General features: G+C 47.2%; 1 protein-coding gene across 5 annotated transcripts in view; it reads right to left on the minus strand.

Moving 5' to 3' along the window:
- Window positions 1-23552, minus strand: part of CUX1 (cut like homeobox 1) — a 470594-nt gene that overhangs the window by 150708 nt on the left and 296334 nt on the right. For all 5 annotated transcript variants that reach the window (XM_008018447.3, XM_008018446.3, XM_008018445.3 and 2 more), the window contains exons 7-8: window positions 22988-23064; window positions 19146-19212 (exon numbers count right to left, since the gene is read on the minus strand). In XM_008018447.3, coding sequence (XP_008016638.3) covers window positions 19146-19212; window positions 22988-23064 — 144 coding nt within the window. The remainder of the gene's footprint in view (window positions 1-19145; window positions 19213-22987; window positions 23065-23552) is intronic.

Here is a 23552-nt window from a genome sequence, read left to right on the forward strand (position 1 = left end):
TTATTGCAATTTTTTTTTTTGTATTTTTTTTGAGACTGAGTCTAGCCCTGTTGCCCAGGCTGAAGTGCAATGGTGCGATCTTGGCTAACTGCAACCTCTGCCTCCCAGGTTCAAGCGATTCTCCTGCCTCAGCCACCCGAGTCGCTGGGATTACAGGCGCCCACCACCACGCCCAGCTAATTTTTTAAACTTTTAGTAGAGATGAGGTTTTACCATGTTGGCCAGACTGGCCTCAAATGCCTGACCTCAAGCGATCTGCCCACCTTGGCCTCCCAAGGTGCTGTGATTACAGGCATGAGCCACCACGCCAGGACAATCTTTTTTTAAAACCAGATTTGTGATATAGGAACAACTGTTCTTTACTGTTGCACTAAATAACAAATCTAAGAACCACTGACATTTTGAAGCAGTGATGAATCCAAACAGTGTTTGTGATCTCTGCAACAATGGGAATGAGATGTGAAAGCCTCTATAATTTCCACTCGCAACAAGGTCACAGGTTTGCAATTACCCCGGTGTGGGGGCTTCATTTGCAATGGAAGGAAATGCTACATTGCAGTTAGACACTGATGGAAATAAACATGTATCTTCTAGGCTGGGCACGGTGGCTTATGCCTGTAATCCCAGCACTTTGGGAGGTGGAGGCGGATGGATCATGAGGTCAGGAGCTCAAGACCAGCCTGGCCAACATGGTGAAACCCCATCTCTACTAAAAACTACAAAAACCAGCCGGGCGTGGTGGCACGTGCCTGTGGTCTCAGCTACTTGGGAGGCTGAGGCAGAAGAACCGCTTGAATCCGGGAGGCAGAGGTTGCAGTGAGCCGCGATCGCATCACTACACTCCAGCCTGGGTGACAGGGCAAGACTCCATCTCAAAAAAAAAAAAAAAAAAAAAAAAGACGTATTTTTTTCTGAGTCCACTTCATGAAGCCCCTGGGTTCTCTCTATAGACCCCACATGAAGAGCCCCTAGCATGAGGGATACCAGTGCCTTCTTTCACCAGAGCAGGTAAGTGTGGGCACAGGAGTAGGCAAGGCAGGGCAGGATCTGCTTGTCAGGAAAGGTGGAACTGGCTGCAAGGTGAGCTGGGGAAAGAAAGGCCTGGGATTCTACAGTATGGTGGAGTTCGAGTTGGCCTAAGATGAGGCTGGGAAGGCAGGGCTGCCTCCCAAAGTGCCTTGTGCATCACTCTGTGATTTGGACTTTCCCTTAGAGATGAGAGAGCACACCACGGAGAGATTTTAAGCGCGATAGGTTTTAGCAGGATCAGACATATTTTAGAAAGATAATTTTAGCAGATGCTTGGAGGGTGGTTTTGTCCAGGGAGAAACTGGCGGCAGAGGGTCAAATTCGGAAGATCTTGAAGTGAGACCAAGAGATGAAAAACAAATTAAGGTTGGGTGCGATGGCTCATGCCTATAATCCCAGCACTTTGGGAGGCTGAGGCAGGTGAATCCCTTGAGGTCAGGAGTTCGCGACCAGCCTGGCCAACATGGTGAATCCCGTCACTACTAAAAATACAAAAATCAGCCAGGTGTGGTGGCGGGTGCCTGTAATCCCAGCTATTCCGGAAGCTAAGGCAGGAGAATCGCTTGAACCTGGGAGGTAGAGGTTGCAGTGAGCTGAGATCTCGCCACTGCAAGTGACAGAGAGAGACCCTGTCTCAAAAAAAAAAAAAAAAAAAAAAAAGAAAGAAAAACAAATTAAAATGACAGTAGTGAGAGTGGTGATGAAGTTGGGAATGTTCAATGTTGCAAGAAGGCGGAACTAACATGAATTAGACAGGAGGGCTCACAAAGGAGTGACGAAATACCCTCAGTTTCTGGAATGAAGGAGGAGCAGATACGGTCAGGCAGAGGAAAAAAGCAGAAGGGGTCTGACTATAGGGAAGGGGGAAGTTATGGAGAATAACAAGGTAATCTGAGTTTGAGATACTCATAGTAGAAATATCTAGTAAGAAACTGAAAATATAGAGGTTTTTCTATTGGGAAATGAAATTTTTTATTGCTCTGTAAGGGCGTGCGCGTGCGCACTCTCTCTCTCTCTCTCTCTCTCTCTCTCTCTCTCTCTCTCTCTCTCTGTTATATACATTGCAAATATTTTTGCCAGTCTGTCTAAATCCATCTGCCGATCCATCCGTCCATCCATCTATCTACCCGCTCATCCATCTCCACAAAGCTCTGAATTTCCCTTTGTGATTTCTACTTTTGGCATCACGCTTAAAAAAAAAAGTTTTTTTCCACCCCCTTATTGTATAAATATCCACCTAAAATTGTTCCTAGTGTTTTTATAGGTTTCTTTTTGGTCACATTTAAATGTTTTAAACATCTAAACTGAGTGTGGTGGCTCACGCCTGTAATCCCAACACTTTGGCAGGCAGAGGTGGGTGGATCACTTGAGGTCAGGAGTTCGAGACCAGCCTGGCCAACGTGGTGAAACCCCATCCTTACTAAAAATACAAAAATTGGCTAGGTGTGGTAGTGCATGCCTGTAATCCCAGCCACTAACGGGGGGAGGCAGGAGAATTGCTTGAATCCGGGAGGCGGAGGTTGCAGTGAGCTGAGATCATGCCACTGCATTCCAGCCTGGGCGAGACAGCAAGACCCTGTCTCTAAATAAATAAATGAATAAATAATAGACTTTATTTTGCGTGGGGCTCAGTTCTGATTCTACTGGCTTCTACATAGTTGGCCCGTTATTCTACCATTTACTAAAGACTCTGTCCTCCTTTAATGTACTTAAATTTGAGGAACTTTTACTTTCAAACTTTTTTTTTTTTAATAGAAATTATGTCTCGCTGTTTTGCCCAGGTTGGTTTTGAATTCCTGGCCTCAAACGACCCTCTCACATTGGTTTCCCAAAGTGTCAGGATTACAGGCATGAACCACCACGCCTGGACAATTGAGCAATTATTTTTATTTTTATTTTTTGAGACAGGAGTCTTGCTCTGTCGCCCAGGCTGGAGTGCAGTGGTGCAATCTCGGCTCATTGCAAGCTCCGCCTCCCGGGTTCACGCCATTCTCCTGCCTCAGCCTCCCGTGTAGCTGGGACTACAGGTGCCCGCCACTGCACCCGGCTAATTTTTTTTTTGTATTTTTAGTAGAGACGGGGTTTCACTGTGTTAGCCAGGATGGTCTCGATCTCCTGACCTCGTGATCCGCCCGTCTTGGCCTCCCAAAGGGCTGGGATTACAGGCCTGAGCCACTGTGCCCGGCCCAGAGCAATTTTTATATACAACTTTTTCTTAGTTTTGACGTCTGCAAAAATTCAGAAAGCTACTATAAGAAAATGACAATCAACCATCTGCGTACAAAAAGAATTAGCCACTTAACACAACTGGTCCTTTTTCCATTGGAAAAATCCATCGGAAATTGGATTTCTAATTACATTTGGGCTTTCCATGGAAACCGCACAGCAGCTGGTCATCTATATATTCATTAAAATCCTACAAATTGGAGAGTTAGTTAGTTTGTTTTTTTTTTGAAATGGAGTCTTAATCTGTAGACCACGCTGAAATGTAGTGGCACGATCTCGTTGCTTCAGCTTTCTGAGTAGCTGGGACTACAGCCACCACGCCTGGCTAATTTTCGTATTTTCAGTAGAGATGGGGTTTCATCATGTTGGCCAGGCCGGTCTTGACCTCCTGACCTCAGGCAATCTGCCCACCTCAGTCTCCCAAAGTGCTGGGATTATAGACGTGAGCCACCACTCCCGGCCTGCAGAGATTTTTTTTTTTTTTTTTTAAGGGTGGGAAGATCACAGAAATGCATCGAAGCACACAATGTCCAACTTAGAAGAAGTGAAAAGGTAAAATATAGGCTATTCCATAAAATTTAAAGAATAAGCTGTGCTTTTGTGCTTCAGGCTATTTTGATAGCAAGGATTCTCAACACTACATAATTTTTTTTGTAAGATGGAGTCTTGCCCTGTTGCCCAGGCTGGAGTGCAGTGGTGTGATTTCAGCTCACTGCAACCTCTGCCTCCTGGGTTCAAGTGATTCTCCTGCCTCAGCCTCTCAAGTAGCTGGGATTACAAGCTCCTGTCACCATGCCCAGCTAATTTTTGTGCTTTTAGTAGAGATGGGGTTTTGCCATGTTGGCCAGGCTGGTCTCAAACTCCTGACCTCAGGTGATCCGCCCATCTCAGCCTCCCAAAGTGATGAGGTTACAGGTGTGAGCCACCTCACCTGGCCAACACTACATAATTTTTATTTTATTTTTTCCCAACTCCCTTTAGGAAAATCAGAGGGCACCGGTGTGGCCATTTGGGGGTTAATTCTCACTGATGTTGAATGCCCCAGTCTTTGCTCTGTTCATTGGAGCATTAAATCTGAAGGCTCAGGAGGGCGATGCAGTCGGGCTGTGCGGGAGTGATGCCATAAAGCTCGGCATTAAAAATTCATATTGCAGGCTTGCCTTAGAACTCAGGAGAGGTGGCGAGGAAATATGAGACACCCCACTGTCTTTCTGGCAATTGGAGACATTCCTCAACAAATAGCACCTTGGGAAGAGAATGAAAGGGCAAACAAGCCGTGAAGGAAATCAATGAGTTCAATTATCTCCCTCACTCCTGCCTTCCCATAGGAAACTTTTCATTCTTTGAGGTGGGTTCCAAAAAGTTTTTTTAATGAAATCCCTGAACGAGAGCCCTGGGCATCCTTGCTGGGTGCTTGGCTGTTTGGCACCTCTTTTAATTTGTTTCACACCAGCCCAGGGTGCCCCAAATTCTCCAAGCCAGATGGAGCCAGATCTCCAATGTGGGCCACCACCTCGGTGTCACGGTCAGCTGGGAGGGGACTGAACAGCTTGTTCTCACTTTAAAACTTGGATCTTGCAAAAATGTGGCACATAGAAGACAGTTAGTTACTAGATTATTAACCTCTGGTGTTGATTTTTTCTTTGAGATGGAGTCTCACTCTGCTTCCCAGGCTGGAGTGCAGTGGCACAATCTCGGCTCACTGTAGCCCCTGCCTCCTGGGTTCAAGCCATTCTCCTGCCTCAGCCTCCTGAGTAGCTGGGTTTACAGGCGCCCGCCACCACGCCCAGCTAATTTTTATATTTTTAGTGGAGACGGGGTTTTACCATGTTGGTCATGCTGGTCTCGAACTCTTGACCTCAAGTGATCTGCCCGTCTTGGCTTCCCAAAGTGTTGGGATCACAGGGGTGAGCCACTGTGCCTTGCCCCGCTGTTGATTTTTTAAAGACATGTCTATGAAGGCATTTGCAGTTGTGCAATGGTTTGAACTTGGAACTTCTGGCCACCATATTTAGCGGTACCTCAATGGTGACTAATGCAGATTTTAAAATTTAGGGTCCCTGAGGAAGATGATGGGAAACAAAGCCTTATACCTGGGTCCCCCAGCTGTGGCACGCTAATATGGATGAGCAGGTCTTGCAGTGCAGATAACGATTTTTATAAATTCTTCATGGAAAGCAACAGAATTCTTTGAGACGGAGTCTCGCTCTGTCGCCCAGGCTGGAGTGCAGTGGTGCGATCTCGGCTCACTGCAAGCTCCGCCTCCCGGGTTTACACCATTCTCCTGCCTCAGCCTCCTGAGTAGCTGGGACTACAAGCACATGCCACCTAGCCCGGCTAGTTTTTTTTTTTTGTAGTTTTTTAGTAGAGACGGGGTTTCAGAATTCTTAAGAGTGGGAAGACACCTTGAGCAGGGGGAGGTAAGCAGACCTTTTTAAAATGTGCCAAGTGATGCCAGGCACCTTGCAGGCAGCAGCAGCAGCAATGTCAGCCACCCTTTATAGAGGTCCTGTGCCAGGCACTAATGTGGCATTCTTTTCTTTCTTTTTGAAACAGAGTCTCTCTCTGTTGCCCAGGCTGGAGTGCAATGGCACAATCTCAGCTCACTGTAACCTCCACCTCTCTGGTTCAAGTGATTCTTCTGCCTCAGCCTCCTAGCTAGAATTACAAGCACCTGCCACCACGCCTGGCAAATTTTTGTATTTTTAGTAAAGACAGGGTTTCGTCATGTTGCCCAGCCTGGTCTCGAACTCCTGGCCTCAAATGATCCACCTGCCTTGATGTCCCAAAGTGCCGGGATTACAGATGAGGCGAGGCATTCTTTTGTTTCACTTATGAAAATACTGAGGTCTGAGTAAGGAAAACTCCTGCCCTGCTTGAGGTTACATAATTCATGGAGTCAGGAATTAAACCCAGGTCTTTATGATGTTACAACCCAGGTTCTTCCCACCATGACTCATGCTGTGCCCTGTGCCCTGGATGCAGCCCTGCCTGAAGGCCACTCCACAAACAGGCCCCGCTGGGAGACAGTATCAGAGATCCAGGCCTCTGGGAAGTAGAACTGGGCAAGAAAATGCAAGAGGCTGACAAAGGGGCCGGCTCCTCTGTCCTGCCTGGCATTTGGTCCGATCCTTTCATTTTACTAGAGAGGTCGGTGCTGCGGCCGAGGGAGGGGCTTTGTGGGGCCACACCTGGGGACAGATGGGACCAGAGTAAGGGTCTCTGAGCCGTGCACATCATCCACTGTCCCTGACTTTTCACTAGAGACGTCTACAAATATCACAGAGCAGCAGCCTAGGAACACGGGCCCCGTGCCAGTGCTGCTGTGAGCCTTTGGAGAATTCTGGGCTTCCAAACTCTCTTGTCTGATGATGGCCTTGGGAGGCTACCTCAAGATTCCACAGCCGGCCTGTACTCCCAGCACTTCTGGAGGCTGAGGCGGGCCGATCACCTGAGGTCAGGAATTCAAGACCAGCCTGGCCAACATGGCGAAACCCTGTCTACTAAAAATACAAAAATTTGCCAGGCGTGGTGGCACATACCTGTAGTCCCAGCTACTTGGGAGGCCGAGGCAGAAGAATCGCTTAAATCTGGGAGGTGGAGGTTGCAGTGAGCCGAGATCATGCCGCAGCACTACATACAGCCTGGGCGACAGAGCAAGACTCCGTTTCAAAAGAAACAAAAAAATAAACAACAACAAAAAAAAATGAAAAAGATGCCACAGCCACTGGCAGAACATGAAGGCATAAAAAGAAGGGGGACAAAGCTCCCCAGATTAAAACCCATAGGGCAACGAAAGCAGTGTAATAAATCAGGCTCCTGACCAGCAGGGAAACAAGTGGGTCTTAGGACTCACCTACGTGATGGAATGTTACGCAGTGTACACTGTGTTTCTGAAGCATATTTAATGATAAGCAAGAAATATTTACAACATGTCAGGTGTTAAAAAAAAAAAAAAAAAAAACCCTAGAAATCAAAATCATGTTATCAGTCTATGCCCCTGGTAAAAAACAGACGAGTTTGGGCGGAGTAGCTCACGCCTATAATCCCACCCTGCACTTTGGGAGGCCAAGGTAGGAGGATTGTTTGAGCCCAGGAGTTCAAAACCAGCCTGGGCAACACGGCAAGACCCTGTCTCTACAAAAAATACAAAAATCAGCCTGGCGTGGGGTACACACCTGCAGTCCTAGCTACTCAGGAGGCTGAGGCAGGAGGATTGCTCGAGCCCAGGAGTTGGAGGCTGCTGGGAGCTATGATAGTGCCACTGCCCTGCAGCCTGGGTGACAGGGTGAGACCCTATCTCATAAAAAGAAAAAAGAAAGCACTATATAGATCAGGGGTCCCCAGTCCCTGGGCCACATCTGTGGCCTGTTAGGAACTGGGCCGCACAGCAGGAGATGCACCGCAGGAGGGAAGCTTCGTCTGTATTTACAGCTGCTCCCCATTGCTCTCATGACTGCTTGAGCTCTGCCTCCTGTCAGCTCAGCGGCAGCATTAGATTCTCATAGGAGGGCAAACCCTACTGTGAACTGCGCATGCGAGGGATCTAGGCTGCACACTCCTTATGAGAATCTAACGCCTGATGATCTGTCACTGTCTCCCGTCACCCCCAGATGGGACCGTCTAGTTGCAGGAAAACAAGCTCAGGCTCCCACTGATCCTACATGATGGTAGAATTATTTCATGATATAGTACAATGTCATAATAATAAAGTGCACAATAAATAGAACAAGCTTGAATCATTCTGAACTGCGCCCCCCACTGCACTGGTCCATGGAAAAATTGTCTTTCACGAAACTGGTCCCTGTTGCCAAAAAAGGTTGGGGACAGCTGTGTTAGATGATTTTGCCTAACTGTAGGCTAATTAACGTGGGTGTTCTGAGGACGCTTAAAATAGGTGAGGCTAAGCTATGACGTTCAGGTTAGGTGTATTAAACGCATTTTAGACTTAAGGTATTTACAAGTTACGATGGGTTTAGGGGGACATAATGCCATTGTAAGGAACAATCTGTATAGAAAAAAAGACTATGGAAATAGGCCAAAATGTTAACAATGATCATCTTTGCTGTGGGATTATGAGTGATGATCTGCTTCCTTTAAAAAAATCTTTGAGAATTTTCTAAATTTTGTATAGTAAACATGTACAGCTTTGTAATTGAAAATAACGTCATGGGCCAGGCTCATTGGCTCACACCTGTAATCCTAGTACTTCGGGAGGCCAAGGCGGAAGGATCACTTGAGGCCAGGAGTTCAAGACCAGCCTGGCCAACATGATAAAACCCCGTCTCTACAAAACATACACACACACATACAAATAGCCGGAAGTGCACGCTTGTAGTCCCAGGTACTCGGGAGGCTGAGCTGGAGAACTGCTTGAACCTAAGAGGCAGAGGCTGCGGTGAGCCGAGATCGCACCACTGCACTCCAGCGTGAGCAACAGTATGAGACTCTGTCTCAAAAATAAAAATAAAATAAAAAATCTAAAAAGGAAAATAATGTCACGTAAAAGGAAACAGCCTATAATTCCAGCTACTTGGGTGGCTGAGGTGGGAAGATTGCTTGAACCCAGGAGGCAGAGGTTGTGTAGTGAGCTAAGATTGAATCACCACACTCCAGCCTGGGTGACACAGTGAGACTTTGTCTCAAAAAATTATAATAATAATAAATAAATAAATAAAATAAAAACAGTAGGGCTGGTTGAGACTGCAAGATGAAATTTTTTAAAAAAATTATGTATATTCATAAACATGTTTATATACATGGACACATGTATAGTGCCTGTTTTTTTTGTTTTGTTTTGTTTTTGTTTTTGAGACAGAGTTTCACTCCTGCCAACCAGGCTGGAGTGGAGTGGTGCGATCTCGGGAGTATCCCATGGGAAGGACGGTTCTCCTTTCTGCCAGCCTTCCCACCTTTCTTCACAAGGACCCTGGGTGGGACCGGGCAGCGTGAGGTGAGTCACTTTCTCCTCTGCCACTTCTGAAGCAAATAAGACGTGCCATGTCACTGAGATTTGCGTAGCCCAGGCCCTCCCAGCGGCAGTCAGGGACTCCCCGTGGTGAGTCAGAACCTCACAGCTTCAAGGAATTTTACTGGGGGCAGAAGGTGGCAGGAATGTTCCAGGCTGGGCCTCCGTCCTAACTCTTCACTGTTGAAGCACTTGAAGGCCGGGTGGCGCCTGCTTTCTGCTTAGGAGCCAACAGCATCCTGACTTTACCTTTCCAGAGCGCAAATGTCCTCACTGGGCAGGCTGCAGGCTGAACACTACAGAGGTGGTAACCCTGACCCACTCATCATCACGGGGAAGGCTCAAGAGTTCCTGCACAGCCATGATGTGCAAAGCCTGTGTGTACAGACCATGGGATAAAGGCCCTCTTTTGAGGTAGTTTTCAGTCTACACTTACAAAATGAGGCCGGAGGCGGTGGCTCATGCCTGTAATCCCAGCTCTTTAAAAGGCCAAGGCGGGCGGATCACCTGAGGTCAGAAGATCGAGACCAGCCTGGCCAACATGGCGAAACCCTGTCTCTACTAAAAATACAAAAATTAGCTGGGCGTGGTGGCATATGCCTGTATTCCCAGATACTTGGGAGGCTGAGACATAAGAATCGCTTGAACTCAGGAGGCGGAGGTTGCAGTGAGCTGAGATCATGCCACTGCCCTCCAGCCTGGGCAACAGAGGGAGACTCTGTCTCAAAAAAAAAAAAAATTTTTCTACTAACCACATTTATTTTACAATATATCGGCATTAACTATCGTCACCATACTGTCTAATACATCACTCAAACTTATTCCTCCTGTCCACCTATAAATATGTATCATTTAACCAACCTCTCCTTACCCTCTGGTAACCACCATTCTTCTTAACTTTTACGTGATCAACGTTTAGAGTCAACATGAGTGAGATCTTGTGGTATTCGTCTTTCTGTGCCTGGTTCATTTCACTTAATGTAACATCCCCCAGATGAATCCATGTTGTTGTTGCAAATGGCAGGATTTCCTTTTGTAAGTCTCCATCGTATTATGCTGTGGATCTACACCACATTTTCTTCATCCACTCATCTGAAGCTGGGCGCACAGGTCACTTCCCCGTGTAGGCTGCTGTGTGAATAGTGCTGTGATAAACGTGTGAGTGCAGGCATGCCTGCAACACAGCCATTTCCTTTCTTTGGATAAATACCCAGCAGTGACATTGCTGGATTGCAGCCTGCATTTGGCACTGCTATGCACAGATCACCATATGTGCTACAATCTATACACTGTATTCACTCAACAGTCCGTTACCTGTTTCCTTCACATATACACTGCGAAATCCCTAGGCTTGCCTTAACAGTGAATCAGAAAAACTTTAAGGATCTCTTAAATAGGTAAAGTCTGTATGAATGCACGCCAAACCCAGGTGACAGTCTGTGAATAATGATTTTCTCTACCCTCTTAAAGGATGCTGGATGAATATGATTGCTTTATTAGCCAGGTGCGGTGGCTCATGCCTGTAATCCCAGCACTTTGGGAGGCTGAGGTGGGTGGATCACTTGAGCTCAGGAGTTCGAGACCAGCCTAGGTAACAAGGTGAAACCCCGTCTCTATTGAAAATACAAAAATTAGCCAGGTGTGGTGATACACACCTGTGATAACAGTGACTTGGGTGGCTAAGGTGGGAAAATCGTTTGAACCCTGGAGGTGGAGGTTGTAAGGAACCAAGATTGTATCATTGCACTCCAGCCTGGGTGACAGAGTGAGATCCTGTCTCAAAATAAAGAAAGAAAGAAAGAAAGAAAATAAAAGCAGTAGGACTGGTTGAGAGACTGTATGATAAAAAATTTTTAAAAACTGATTGCATGTTTATATTCATAAACATGTTTATATACATGGACACATGTACAGTTCCTCTGTTTTTTTATTTTTTTTTTATTTTTGAGATAGAGCCTCACTCTGTTGCCCAGGCTGGAGTGCAGTGGCACAACCTCGGCTCACTGCAACCTCTGCCTCCCGAGTTCAAGTGATTCTCCTACCTTAGCCTCCCGAGTAGCTGGGATTACAGGCACACGCCACCACACCCAGCTAATTTTTGTATTTTTAGTAGAGACGAGATGTCACCATATTGGCTAGTCTGGTCTTGAACTTCTGACCTCAGGTGATCCACCCGCCTCGGCCTCCCAGAGTTCTGGGATTACAGGTGTGAGCCACCGTACCCGGCTGCCTCTCTATTTATGTGTACGTGTTTTTGGGTACAGAGTGTGTGAGCCTGTGTGTGTGCATGTGATGTCTGTAAGCCGCCTCCCACCCTGTCTTTACTGTATCGTTCCAGCAACAGACACCACACCTACCATGGTAAAGCAGGGCTTCCCTAAACATCAATGAAGGAGAGGAGTAAAGTTTGGCAATTCTCATTGATGCTTTGCAACAGACATGTCTATTACATGTCAATTACATTTCCTAGCCAGGTCTGGGGTCCACAGAACAGGCAAAGAAACTTCGGTACTCAGAGGAATTTCTACCTGGACTTGGAACTATGAAGCCACCCCCTGTTTCTGCCCAGGCCCCAGCCTGGGGAGACACCAGGTCATGGTTGTACTATTCAGAGGGGGCCAAGACAGCTGGTATTGGTACAAAAGACAAGGAAAATCCTTCAGGGCTCACCCAGGCATCAATTTTCAGGTGTGGAGCAAAATACTTGTACAGAGATGAAAAAAATCCCAAGAATTCTACAAAATCCACAAGCTCTATTGGAGATAAGACACAGGAAGAAGGAAACAAACAAACAAACAAAAAAAACCGGCCATCAGTTTTTCCCTGCAAGTCTGATTTAGAGCTCTCTAAGGTTTAAGGGACAGGAGGTTCTTTATTCAAGTCCATACTCTCAAAACCATAAAAGTGGCTGCTTCTCTATTTTTAGGGAAATTAATCCAACCAGGATAATTACAGCAACTAGTACTGGAAACTGATGACTCATCAAAAAGCCAGGAAATAGAACATTTTACATTCTTAAAGGTACAGCAGACAGACTATTTTCAGGATGCTTAAGTTGTCCCTTTCAAATTCAATTAGGGGATGCAGTATTTGTCTAAATATGATGGTCAAGACAGTTGGGTGATTCTCAGGTTTAGTCAACTGGGCTCTACCTGGCCCCAGTTCCGTGAGTCTTTCATGAGAAATTATCGTTCAGAAAGGGAAAAATCAATCTGCTAGGGTCAATACGAGGGCTTGTGAGACTGGGAAAGGCTGAACCCCCCCGGGAATGCCTGCCTTCACCCGGCTAGCCCTCGCCTTCCCTGCTTGATTACGAAACTGGCACCAGAAAGGGGCTTTGAAGACCGCTGTGGTCTCAAGCAAAGAGCACTGGAATTTGAGCCTAAAGGACCAGGTCCGGGGCCTGACTCTGCGTGTTCCTGGGACTGCTTCCTCATCCATGCAATGAGCACAGTAAAAGCTGCCTTGATGACTGCAGGAAAGGGCAGACGAGATAACACTCAGGAAACCACTGTGAAATAGTCCAGCACAGCACGTAAACAAAGTATCCATCCCAGCTGCTCACGCCTGTCATCCCAGCAATTCAGGAGGCCAAGGCGGGCAAATCTCTTGAGTCTGGGAGTTCGAGACCAGCCTGGCCAACATGGCAAAACCTCATCTCTACTAAAAATACAAAAATTAGCCGGGTGTGGTGGCAGATATCTGCAATCCCAGTTACTTGGGAGGCTGAGGCACGAGAATCGCTTGAACCCGGGAGGCGGAGGATGCAGTGAGCCAATATCGTGCCACTGCACTCCAGCCTGGGCAATAGAGCAAGACTCAGTTTCAGAAAAAAAAAAACAAACCAAAAAACAAAAATTAGCCAGGCATGGTGGCACGAGCCTGTAATCCCAGCCACTCCAGCAGCTGAGGCAGAAGAATCCCTTGAACCCGGGAGGTAGAGGTTGCAGTGAGCCATGATCGCACCACTGCACTCCAGCCTGAATAACCGAGAGAGACCCTGACTCCAATAAATAAATAAATAAATAAATAAAAAGAAAGTATCCATCCTATCCACATTCAGCATGCAGAGAGTTGTCTTGAATTGCTGGTATCCTCCTCCCCTCCTTTAAAAAATTATTATTATTATTTTTAGAGATGGGCTCTCATTCTGTCACTCAGGCTGGAGTACAGTGATGCAGTCATAGCTCACTACAGGCTGGAAGTTCCAGGCTCACGCGAACTTTCCAACTCAGCCTCCCAAGTAAATGGAACTAAAGGTACAACACCATGCCCAGCTAATTTTTTGTATATTTTGGTAGAGATGGGGTCTCACTATGTTGCCCAGGCTGGTCTCAAACTCTTGGGCTCAAGTGATCCTCCCACCTCGGTCTCCCAAAGTGCTGGGATGATAGGCGTGAGCCACTGTGCCCCGCCTCCTCCCCTTTCCAAATTCTGTCCTATGTCCTCTTTTGGGACCTGGATTTCTCTATCCCTCCAAAGAAGCATAGAGGCTCCCCCACACTGAGTTAGCCACAGGAAAGTTTTCTGCTGTTTCAGAGCACGTTGTGTTTTGTGATGAAGCACTGGTTATACACACGTTATAAAGAAAATACTCTAAAATTAACCCAAGTGAAGTTCCTCGTAAATGTCTCTTTTGTAACCATACTGTGGAAGTATGTGTATATACAATGTCATTCTTTGAAGACAGCATATACGCTAGGAATACAACACGAGTAACCTTAAGAAATATGAATTTTACTGGCAGGAAAGGTTTGGGAGGTGCAAATTCTCCCAAGACTAACGTGAGCTATAAAAAATGTAGTATTTCAGTGCAATTCAATATTTTCTTTCATCAAGGCTCAGTGCCTCGGCCCACGAGTGGGGAGGAATGCAAGAAGCTGACTGTGTGTATTGCAGCTGGAAGTCCTTTTCTAACCCAGATTCGGGGGGACAGGGCATAGGATCGTGGACTTCAGCAAAAATGGGAATTCCTGCACTTTTGCCCGGAACACTAGCTGCTTGGCTGGGAGGGTGACATTCCTGCTGGAGGGTGCAGTAGCAACCCAAACTCAGTAACAAGTAAGTGAACAGCTGCAGGAGATGGACACAGGAACTTGGGGCAGTGAGGGATGCCCAGGCCTCTCTCTGGGCCGGCTGCTGCTGCATGATTCCAGGGATCTGCCACCTCCATGGCCATCCATCCCAGGAAATTGTTTAGATGTTAAAATCCACACCACGTTCCTTTGCTGGACTCGTCAAGGTTAAGGCTATTAGGGTGGTAAATCTCCATTTGCTAAGAGAAGTGGGAAGATCCATACACGGGGTGACCATCTGAGAAGGAGCTATGTTTTTAACTAAAGAAAAAAGAATGCTAGGCATAGTGGCTCATGCCTGTAATCCCAGCACTTTGGGAGGCTGAGGTGGGAGGATCACCTGAGGCCAGGAGTTTGAGACCACCCTGGGCAACACAGTGAGACCCTGACTCTAAAAAAAATTTCAAAAAAGAAAAAAAAGGGCAGAAATAATTCATTTATTTAACCCAGAAATGGTTATAATCGGAAACCTTGCAATCTTCTTACACAACAACTGTTTTGGCAAAGCCCCCATGTTCCAACAAATATTAAACTGTGCTTGCCATTTGTCTAAGGAATCTTGCATTAATAAACATGAAGAAGAACACTTTTACCTCCCACTCTCAACGACAGGACAAAACAAAGACCAGCTGTATTCATCAATGGGCCCTTGTTCTGCACATAAAGGCTAATTACATTTTGCTTCAAGCCTACACATGGAAAACTTTACTGCTGTTGTCTCCGCCACAGTCAGCCCGTGCTGTCCCAGCTGACACATGGCGATGACTGCTCACGATAAACCAGGGTCTCGGAGCAGCCTCGGTGCCATAGACCTGCGGGCTTCTCCCCAAAACCGGGGAGAGGGATGGGTACCCCGTGACATCTCCCCACGACAGACAGGCAATATGCACCCAGTCCGTCGTGGTGAAGGTCAATTTCCTCCAAGGCCATTAACTTCAGAAACGCATACCACGCCCTGCTGTGAGCTTGCTGGGAATAGCCTCTATCTGTCGACAGCTTAGCCTCAGACTCTCACCATGCCAGGTGCTGTACACACACATCCCATTCCTCTTCAATACCACTCAGCGGGCCGGGTGCGGTGGCTCACGCCTGCAATCCCAGCACTTTGGGAGGCCAAGGCAGGTGGATCATGAGGTCAGGAGATCAAGACCATCCTGGTTAACATGGTGAAACCCCGTCTCTACTAAAAAGACAAAAATTAGCCAGATGTGGTGGTGCACGCCTGTAATCCCAGCTACTCGGGAGGCTGAGGCAGGAGAAGTGCTTGAACCTGGGAGGCGGAGGTTGCAGTGAGCAGAGATTGTGCCACTGCACTCCAGCCTGGACAGCAGAGCGAGATCCCATCTCAAAACAGAACAAAATGAAAACAACAACAAACAACACCCAGTGACTTGACTACTGGTATGCCTGCTGTACAGGTCAGAAAGGGAGGTGGACAGCTCACAGCTCATTCAGGGTCACGCAGAGTGCTGGTAGTGGACCCTAGTGAATCACTCTCAAGTCAGTCTTTCTCTAAAACCCATCTTCCTTCATGCCTCTCCAATTCCCGTCAACAAATATTTAAGAATGACCTTTTTTTTTTTTTTTTTTTTTTTTTTGAGACAGGGTCTTGCTCTGTCACCCAGGTTGGAGTGCAGTAGTATAATCTAGGCTCACTGCAGCCTCGACCTCCTGGGCTCAAGTGATCCTCCCACTTCAGCCCCATAAGTAGCTGGGACTACAGTTACGAGCTACCACGCTAGGATAATTTTTGTATTTTTTGTAGAGACAGGGTTTCGCCATGTTGCCCAGGCTGGTCTCGAACTCCTGGGCTCAAGTGAGACACCCGCCTCAGCCTCCCAAAGTGCTGGGATTACAGGCGTGAGCCACTGCGCCTGGCCCTAAGAATCCCTCCTTCTGAAGAGGGAAAAGAAATCATTTTTGAAATGCTGTAAGACCATATGTGAAAAGATTTACCCCCAAGGGGCTTATATTCATGAGCATGAATGAAAACGTGTCTGGTCTCATAAAATATGCGTAGGTTGGACTTGAAGCAGATGGAATAGTGACAAATCTGTCCTGGAAAATAAAAGGGGAGGGAAAGGCAGCAGGGGAAGTCTCCGATTGAGCCCATGGCCTCCAAAGTTGAAAGAAAGTAGCCAAGATCCAATAATCTCAGGCCATTCTCTGCATTTTTGGGGGATGACTTACTCCGGGAACTAGTAGAGTACATCGTTGGTCCTAGGCTGCCTTTGTCAGTGTCCAGACCGCTTCTAATGTGGGAAATGCCCTGCCAGGCTGTGCCCATCCTGCCCCACAGGCAAATCATTCGGAACCTCTGGCGGGTCCTCCCCAAGACAGGCTTCGCCAGGCTTGCATCTTCACAAACCTCTGCAAACCCTGAATTGACTCATCTTCCAATCCCGAATCTCATACCACCCTCTTTAGGAAGGCTTCCTTGACAATTCTTTCCCTGCACTCCCCTGGTGCCAGGGATGTTCTATGCCCTTCCCCAGCTCTCCTGGCTGGTAGGAGGAGAGAGGGGATCAGGTAAGGGGTCCCTGGTACTGCCCTGGGTCCCTCTCCCCTCTCCAAGGCCACGGCTCCCCTCGAGGGGGCCCTCACCTTCAGGCTCCAGCTTCCTTTCCCTCCTCTGGCTCATTCAAACCCAGGCGTGGAAACCCTACTGGTACTATGAGCCTAGGAACTGCACCACTGCAAATAGGTCCAATGTTGACTTTTTTTTTTTTTTGCGATGGAGTCTTGCTCCATCGCCCAGGCTGGGGTGCAGTGGTGCTATCTCGGCTCATTGCAATCTCTGCCTCCCGAGTTCAAGTGATTCTCCTGCCTCAGTCACTTCAGTAGCTTGGGTTACAGGGGCGCACCACCATGCTCAGCTAATTTTGGTATTTTTAGTAGAGACGGGGTTTCACCATGTTGGCCAGGCTGGTCTTGAACACCTGACCTCAGGTGACCCACCTGCCTCGGCCTCCCAAAGTGCTGGGATTACAGGTGTGAGCCACCGCACCCAACCAAACTCTCTTCTGACTATCCCAATGGGAGTGCCCTGCCTGCCACCTGCAGGCTCCCTGTCTGACCTGCTGATGGCCAGCACCCATCCCCTTGATTGCAGCACTGGGCATGTTGGATTACAATGGCCATGGAGCCATAAAAGGCTCAGAATTTGCACGGGGCAAGGCACAGAGGAAGCCTCTGTGAACATCTGTTGAATCAATGAATGAATCTATTATCTCTGAGCCGTGCCTATCATCTAACTGAGTGAGTCTCTTTCCCTTCGTGCACACCACACCCCTCAGCCTGGCTCACCACTGGGGAGACAAGAATGTTTCTTACTTCAGAGGGCTGGCAGGGCGCACCCCAAGGGAGCCACTGCCCTCTCAGCTATAGTCCTGAGACAGGGCTAATTGTTACGTGAAGGGGATTAAGCCCCTGACATGTTTTTTAAAACAAAAAATATTTTTTTAATTAAAAATTTGTTTTAGGGACAGGGTCTTGCTCTGTTGCCCAGGCTGGAGTGCAGTGGCACGATCATAGCTCACTGCAGCCTCAACTCCTGGGTTCACATGATCCTCCCACCTCAGGCTCCCAAGTAGCTGGGACTACAGGTACACACCACCATGCCTGATGAAATACAGTAATTTTTAAAAATCAGATTTACTGAGAAAAACAACTTACTTAGTACAAGTAAGTTGCTTAATCAGGTCCAAGCAGAAGTAATTGAGAGAAGAAAGTAGCTGATCTAGTGGTGATGTCTTAGTCTTTGTCAGTTTCATACTCATGATCAGAATCCATTCTGACCACCAGGCTGGGGAGCTGGGCTCTTGAGGTCTCGGGCTACTAAACGACCCAGAGCAAAGGGCCAAGAACCCCATACAGCATCCTCAAAGCAACAGACCCAGCAGCACCCTCAAAGCCCAAGGTCATGTGAGATGGCGCAGAGGGATACTAAGTACCAGCACCCATACAGAGCTGGAGCCTGACGGGACAGCGGTGCCATTCAGAAGCACCCATCTTCTTGCTGATGCCCACAGAGACACTGTGTGAGCAGAGTAGGGGGACCTTAGTTACTGGAATAGGGAAACCCAAGAGACATGGCAGTAAGCACGCATGTGTGTTTCTGCGGAAGACGGGAAGAGCCTTCCAGAACAGGAAAACGGGGTTCAAACTCTAGCCTGGCATTGCTCCCCTGGAATTTGGTAGAGGAGGCCATGGCTAGGAGCAATTTCTGCCATTTCTTCATCTTTTCATGATTTATGTCGATTATTATTTCTTCCTTGCTGGTGTTCTGCACGAAAGATGTGCTGGTAAAAAGTACACTTGTAGTGGACACCTCTAATTTCCTTTGAACAAGAGCTGGGTGGGAACTTGGCCTTTTGTGACTCTGCCTGCCCGAATCTGTGTCTATCCATATATCCACACATAGTGTTGCAGGGTATGACATGAACCTGTATGCCTGCATGGGAACGGGCTTATTCTGGGGCAGGCCTTCCTAAAGGGCCCTGGAAGAAATGAAGAACTGTGGCCCAAGGAAGAAGAGATGTGATTTACCCAGACCCAACTCCACACAAAAAATGTCCCATGTGTCACATCTTGTATAAACTAACTCCCAAATTTTCATGGCAGAAGGCAAAGCAGTGACCAGGCTTTAGAATAAAAGAAAGAAGTTTGTTGGAAGGGTTACCCAATGAGTGCTAGGATGGGCATTGAACCGACGCAAGTAACTCATGGGAAAGACACTGTGTCCCTGCAGCAGCACAGAGGCCAAGAACCTTCTCGATCCTGCCCTACACAAGCAAAATCAGGTGAGAAACGCGTGCCGATAAGGGAGGCCAAGCGGACAGACTTACTTTGCAGTAGTTTCTTCATCGTATTTGGTTTTCAGGTCAAATAATTCTGTTCGAGTTTTTTCCAGGGCTGAAGGGCAAAGCATATAAAACCAAGATGTAAGATATTAACTATTTAAATGAAAATTTAAAAGAATGCATATACAAGTAATCTATTCCCGTTTCAAAAGAGGCAAAGATTTCTGTGAAGAGTCAGGTACGTGGAAAAATAAAGATTAGAAAAACACAAAAGACGTCAAGATGATAAAAATATAAAAAATGGAATAGGAAATCTCCTTTCATTTCTGCCTCATCGAATCCCAACCACCTACAAAGACAGAACCAATGTTAATAGTTTCCTCCCTCCCTCCCTTCTTCTCTCCCTTCCTTTCTTCTTTCCCATTCTCCCTTCCTTCTTTCTTTCTTTCCCTTCCATTTTTAAGAGACAAGTTTTCTCACTGTCACTCAGGCTGTAGTACAATGGCACAATCACAGCTTACTGCAACCTTGAACTCCTGGACTCAAGCCGTCCTCTTGCCTCACCCTCCCAAGTAACTGGGACTACAGGTGCAAGCCACTACGCTTGGCTAATATTTTAAAACACTGTTGTAGAGACAGGCTTTTGCTATGTTGCCCAGGCTGGTCTGGAACTCCTGGCCTGAAGTGATCCTCCCACCTTGGCCTCCCAAAGTGCTGGGATTACAGGTGTGAGCCGTTGCACCTGGATGATTTCCTCTTTTAAGGTGTATTTTATTATTCCTGGCTGGGTGAGGTGGCTCACATTTTGGGAGGCTGAGACGGGCGGAACACCTGAGGTCAGGAGTTTGATACCAGCCTGGCCAACATGGCGAAACTGTCTGTACTAAAAATACAAAACTTAGCCAGGCATGGTGGTGCGTAGCCTGTAATCCTGGCTACTCAGGAGGATGAGGCAGGAGAATTGGTTGAACCCTGGAGACGGAGGTTGCAGTGAGCCGAGATCACGTCACTGCACTCCAGGCCTGGGTGACAGAGCGAGACTCATTTCAAAAAAGTGTAACAAAATAAAAGAAAGTGTATTTTACATTTAAAAAAATGTCCATACATAATTGCATGTATATATGTGTGTGTATATATCTTTTTTTATTTTCTACCCCCATAAATGGGACGGTATGAAGATTTCTTGAGACTAGTCTTTCTCCCCGGGCAGTATGGTATGGAAGTCCTTCCACCTGTGGACGTGGGCAGTGGCAATAACCTTCAGTTCTCTCATCAGGATACCTGGAAGTGAAGCTGCTGGCTGAACAGCTTGGGCACTGGAGTTTTACATAAATGCCACCCAGCTGGCCTCCCAAGAGGCTTCTTCCACGCCCATCCATTCCTTAAGTGCCACTTCACCCTCACCAACACTGGGTGTTTCAGTAATTTTTGACAGTCTTTGTCAGGCCAGAGTCGCTATATTTTTTTTCTTTTTTTCTTTTTCTTTTTTTTTTTTTGAGACGGAGTCTTGCTCTGTCGCCCAGGCTGGAGTGCAGTGGCGCAATCTCGGCTCACTGCAAGCTCCACCTCCCGGGTTCACGCCATTCTCCTGCCTCAGCCTCCCGAGTAGCTGGGACTACAGGTGCCCGCCACTGCGCCCGGCTAATTTTTTTCTATTTTTTAGTAGAGACGGGGTTTCACCATGGTCTCGATCTCCTGACCTTGTGATCCGCCCGCCTCGGCCTCCCAAAGTGCTGGGATTACAGGCGTGAGCCACCGCGCCCGGCCTTGCTATGTTTTTTTTCAAAGGCCAGGTGTGGTAGCTCACACCTGTAATCCCAGCATTTTGGGATGCTGAGGTGGGAGGATCGCTGGAGGCCAGAACTTCAAGACCAGCCTGGGCAGCACAGTGAGAGTCCATGTCCATAAAATAAACAATGAAAAAAAAAATTAGCCATGTGTGGTGGTGCGTGCCTGCAGTCTCAGCTACTTGGGAGGCTGAGGCAGGAGGATCACTTCAGCCCAGGATTTTGAGACTGCATTGAACTATGATTATATCACTGCTCTCCAACCTGAGCGACAGGGTGAGACCATGTCTCTAAAATGAAATAAAAAATTAGGCCAGGTGCGGTGGCTCACACCTGTAATCCTAGCACTTTGGGAGGCCAAGGCAGGTGGATTACCTGAGGTCAGGAGTTCGAGACCAGCCTGGCCAACATGGCGAAACCCCGTAAAAATACAAAAATTAGCCGGGCGTGGTGGCATGTGCCTGTAACCACAACTACTCAGGAGGCTGAGGCAGGAGAATCACTTGAACTCGGGGGGCAGAACTTGCAGTGAGACGAGATCGCGCCACTGCACTCCAGCCTGGGTGACAGAGCGGGACTCCATCTCAAAAATAAATAAATAAATAATTAAAAAATTCTGACAGTCTGACAGGCAAAACAGTCTCACTAATTGAATCTGCCTCTCCCTGACTGTAAAAAAACTTTGCATTTTTTCACATGTGTAGCTTCCATTTGCATTTCTTCTGTGAACTGACTGTTCCTATCCTTTGCTTATTGTTCAATTGCACTGTTTCTCTCATTTAACGGATTGACAGGCAGCCTTTACATTTTTTAATTATCCATTTGTCAAACTGGTTGTGATTATTTTCTCCCACTCTCGTCATTTGTGTTTTAAGTTGAATCATGACTTCTGATGTCTGTCCACATTTCTGCTCAGTTCTGGGTCATCAAAAAAATAAATAAAAATTTAGAAGTACATTTAAATGAAATACATGGTGATGCCTCTCTTTCAGAAATAAAAAAGAGAGGCTGGGCGTGGTGGCTCACTAGAGCTCAGGAGATCGAGATTGGACTGGCCAACATGGTAAAACCTCATCTCTACTAAAAATACAAAAATTAGGCGGGTGTGGTGGCGGGCACCTGTTAATTCCAGCTACTGGGGAGGCTGAGGTGGGAGGATTGCTTGAGCCCATGGAGGGAAAGGTTGCAGTGACTGGAGATCACGACAGTGCGCACCAGCCTGGGTGGTAGAGCAAGACCCTGTTTCAAAAGAACAAAAACAAAAACAAAAAAAAACAAAAACAGAAATAAAAACGAGAGAGAGGGCTGGGCGCGGTGGCTCATGCCTGTAATCCCAGCACTTTGGGAGGCTGAGGTGGGCGGATCACGAGGTCAGGAGATCGAGACCATCCTGGCTAACATGGTGAAACCCCGTTTCCACTAAAAACACAAAAAAGTAGCTGGGCGTGGTGGCGGACGCCTATAGTCCCAGCTACTACTGAGGCAGGAAATGGCGTGAACCCGGGAGGCGGAGCTTGCAGTGAGCCAAGATCGCCACTGCATTCCAGCCTGGGTGACAGAGCAAGACTGTCTCAAAAAAAAAAAAAAAAAAAAAAAAAAAAAAAAAAAAAAAAAAAAAAAAGAGAGAGAGAGACAGAGAGAGAGAAAGAAGTTTAAAGATACTGTAAAAACTTGAGCATAACCTTTTTTGGTGGCTTTTAAATTTTAAAGGTCTGAAATTACTGTTCTCCTTAACTTCACTTAGGGTAGAAGTGAGTTTTTTTTTTTTTTCTATTATTGTTCCAAATGAAATGTCAGTCCTTGACAGTTTGGTGATTTAGACGTGTTTGTTGGAAAAAGAGCAGGAAGCAAGGATGGCGTGTGGAAGGGATGAAAATGGAATTGAGATCCTCCCACCTCTACATTAACAACTCAAAGTCAGTGAGGAATGAGACGCAGCAGCTGGCGGGCGTGCTGCGGAATCTTCAGCGTGGGCTCACGGCAGCTCCCACGGCCCCCAAGAGCAACAGGTATCTGCGGGGACCGGGGCGGTCAGGGAGCGGACCCAACTCTCCCCCGGTCCTCCCCACATCCACGGTACTAGGAAGGAGAGTATCAAACCTGTTTGTAGGCTCTGAACCTTATGCTCAGCTTCCTCCAGCTTTGAGGTGGTGGACATCTGTGTCTCCTGCAGCTTTCTGCAAAGAAGAGGATGAAGCCAAATTGGTCATCTCCTTTACCAACGGAAATGCACGTGTGCCTTTGGGCTGAGCTCAGCTCCCTCCCTGCGCTCAGCTGGCGGCAGGCGCGCCACGGGGTATCGCCCGCGACGACACGTGGGCCGTGGGCCCTGCTCCTGCAGCTTCCACACCCCAACTTTGTAACTGCCTGTCACATCATGGGAAGTGTGCAACCTGTCGGGCTTGACGCGTGGTAACTGGCGTAGAAGGTTATCCTAAATGTAATTTGTTCTTGCAATGCCAGATTTTAAAAAGAAAAAAAAAAAATCATCATCACGCACTCATTGTTTTCTGAAGTTAGCCCAAGAAGAATGATCCATTTACATTCTGCTGACACAATGAAGGAGTTTGTTGGAATAAAGGATGCACTAAATAGATGTGGCAGCTGTTTCGTCTCTGTTATAATGGAATGCAAACGCAACTGCAATACCTAATGGGGACATTGT

The sequence above is a fragment of the Chlorocebus sabaeus genome, chromosome 28 (assembly GCF_047675955.1).
Source record: "Chlorocebus sabaeus isolate Y175 chromosome 28, mChlSab1.0.hap1, whole genome shotgun sequence".
Lineage (NCBI taxonomy): Eukaryota > Metazoa > Chordata > Mammalia > Primates > Cercopithecidae > Chlorocebus > Chlorocebus sabaeus.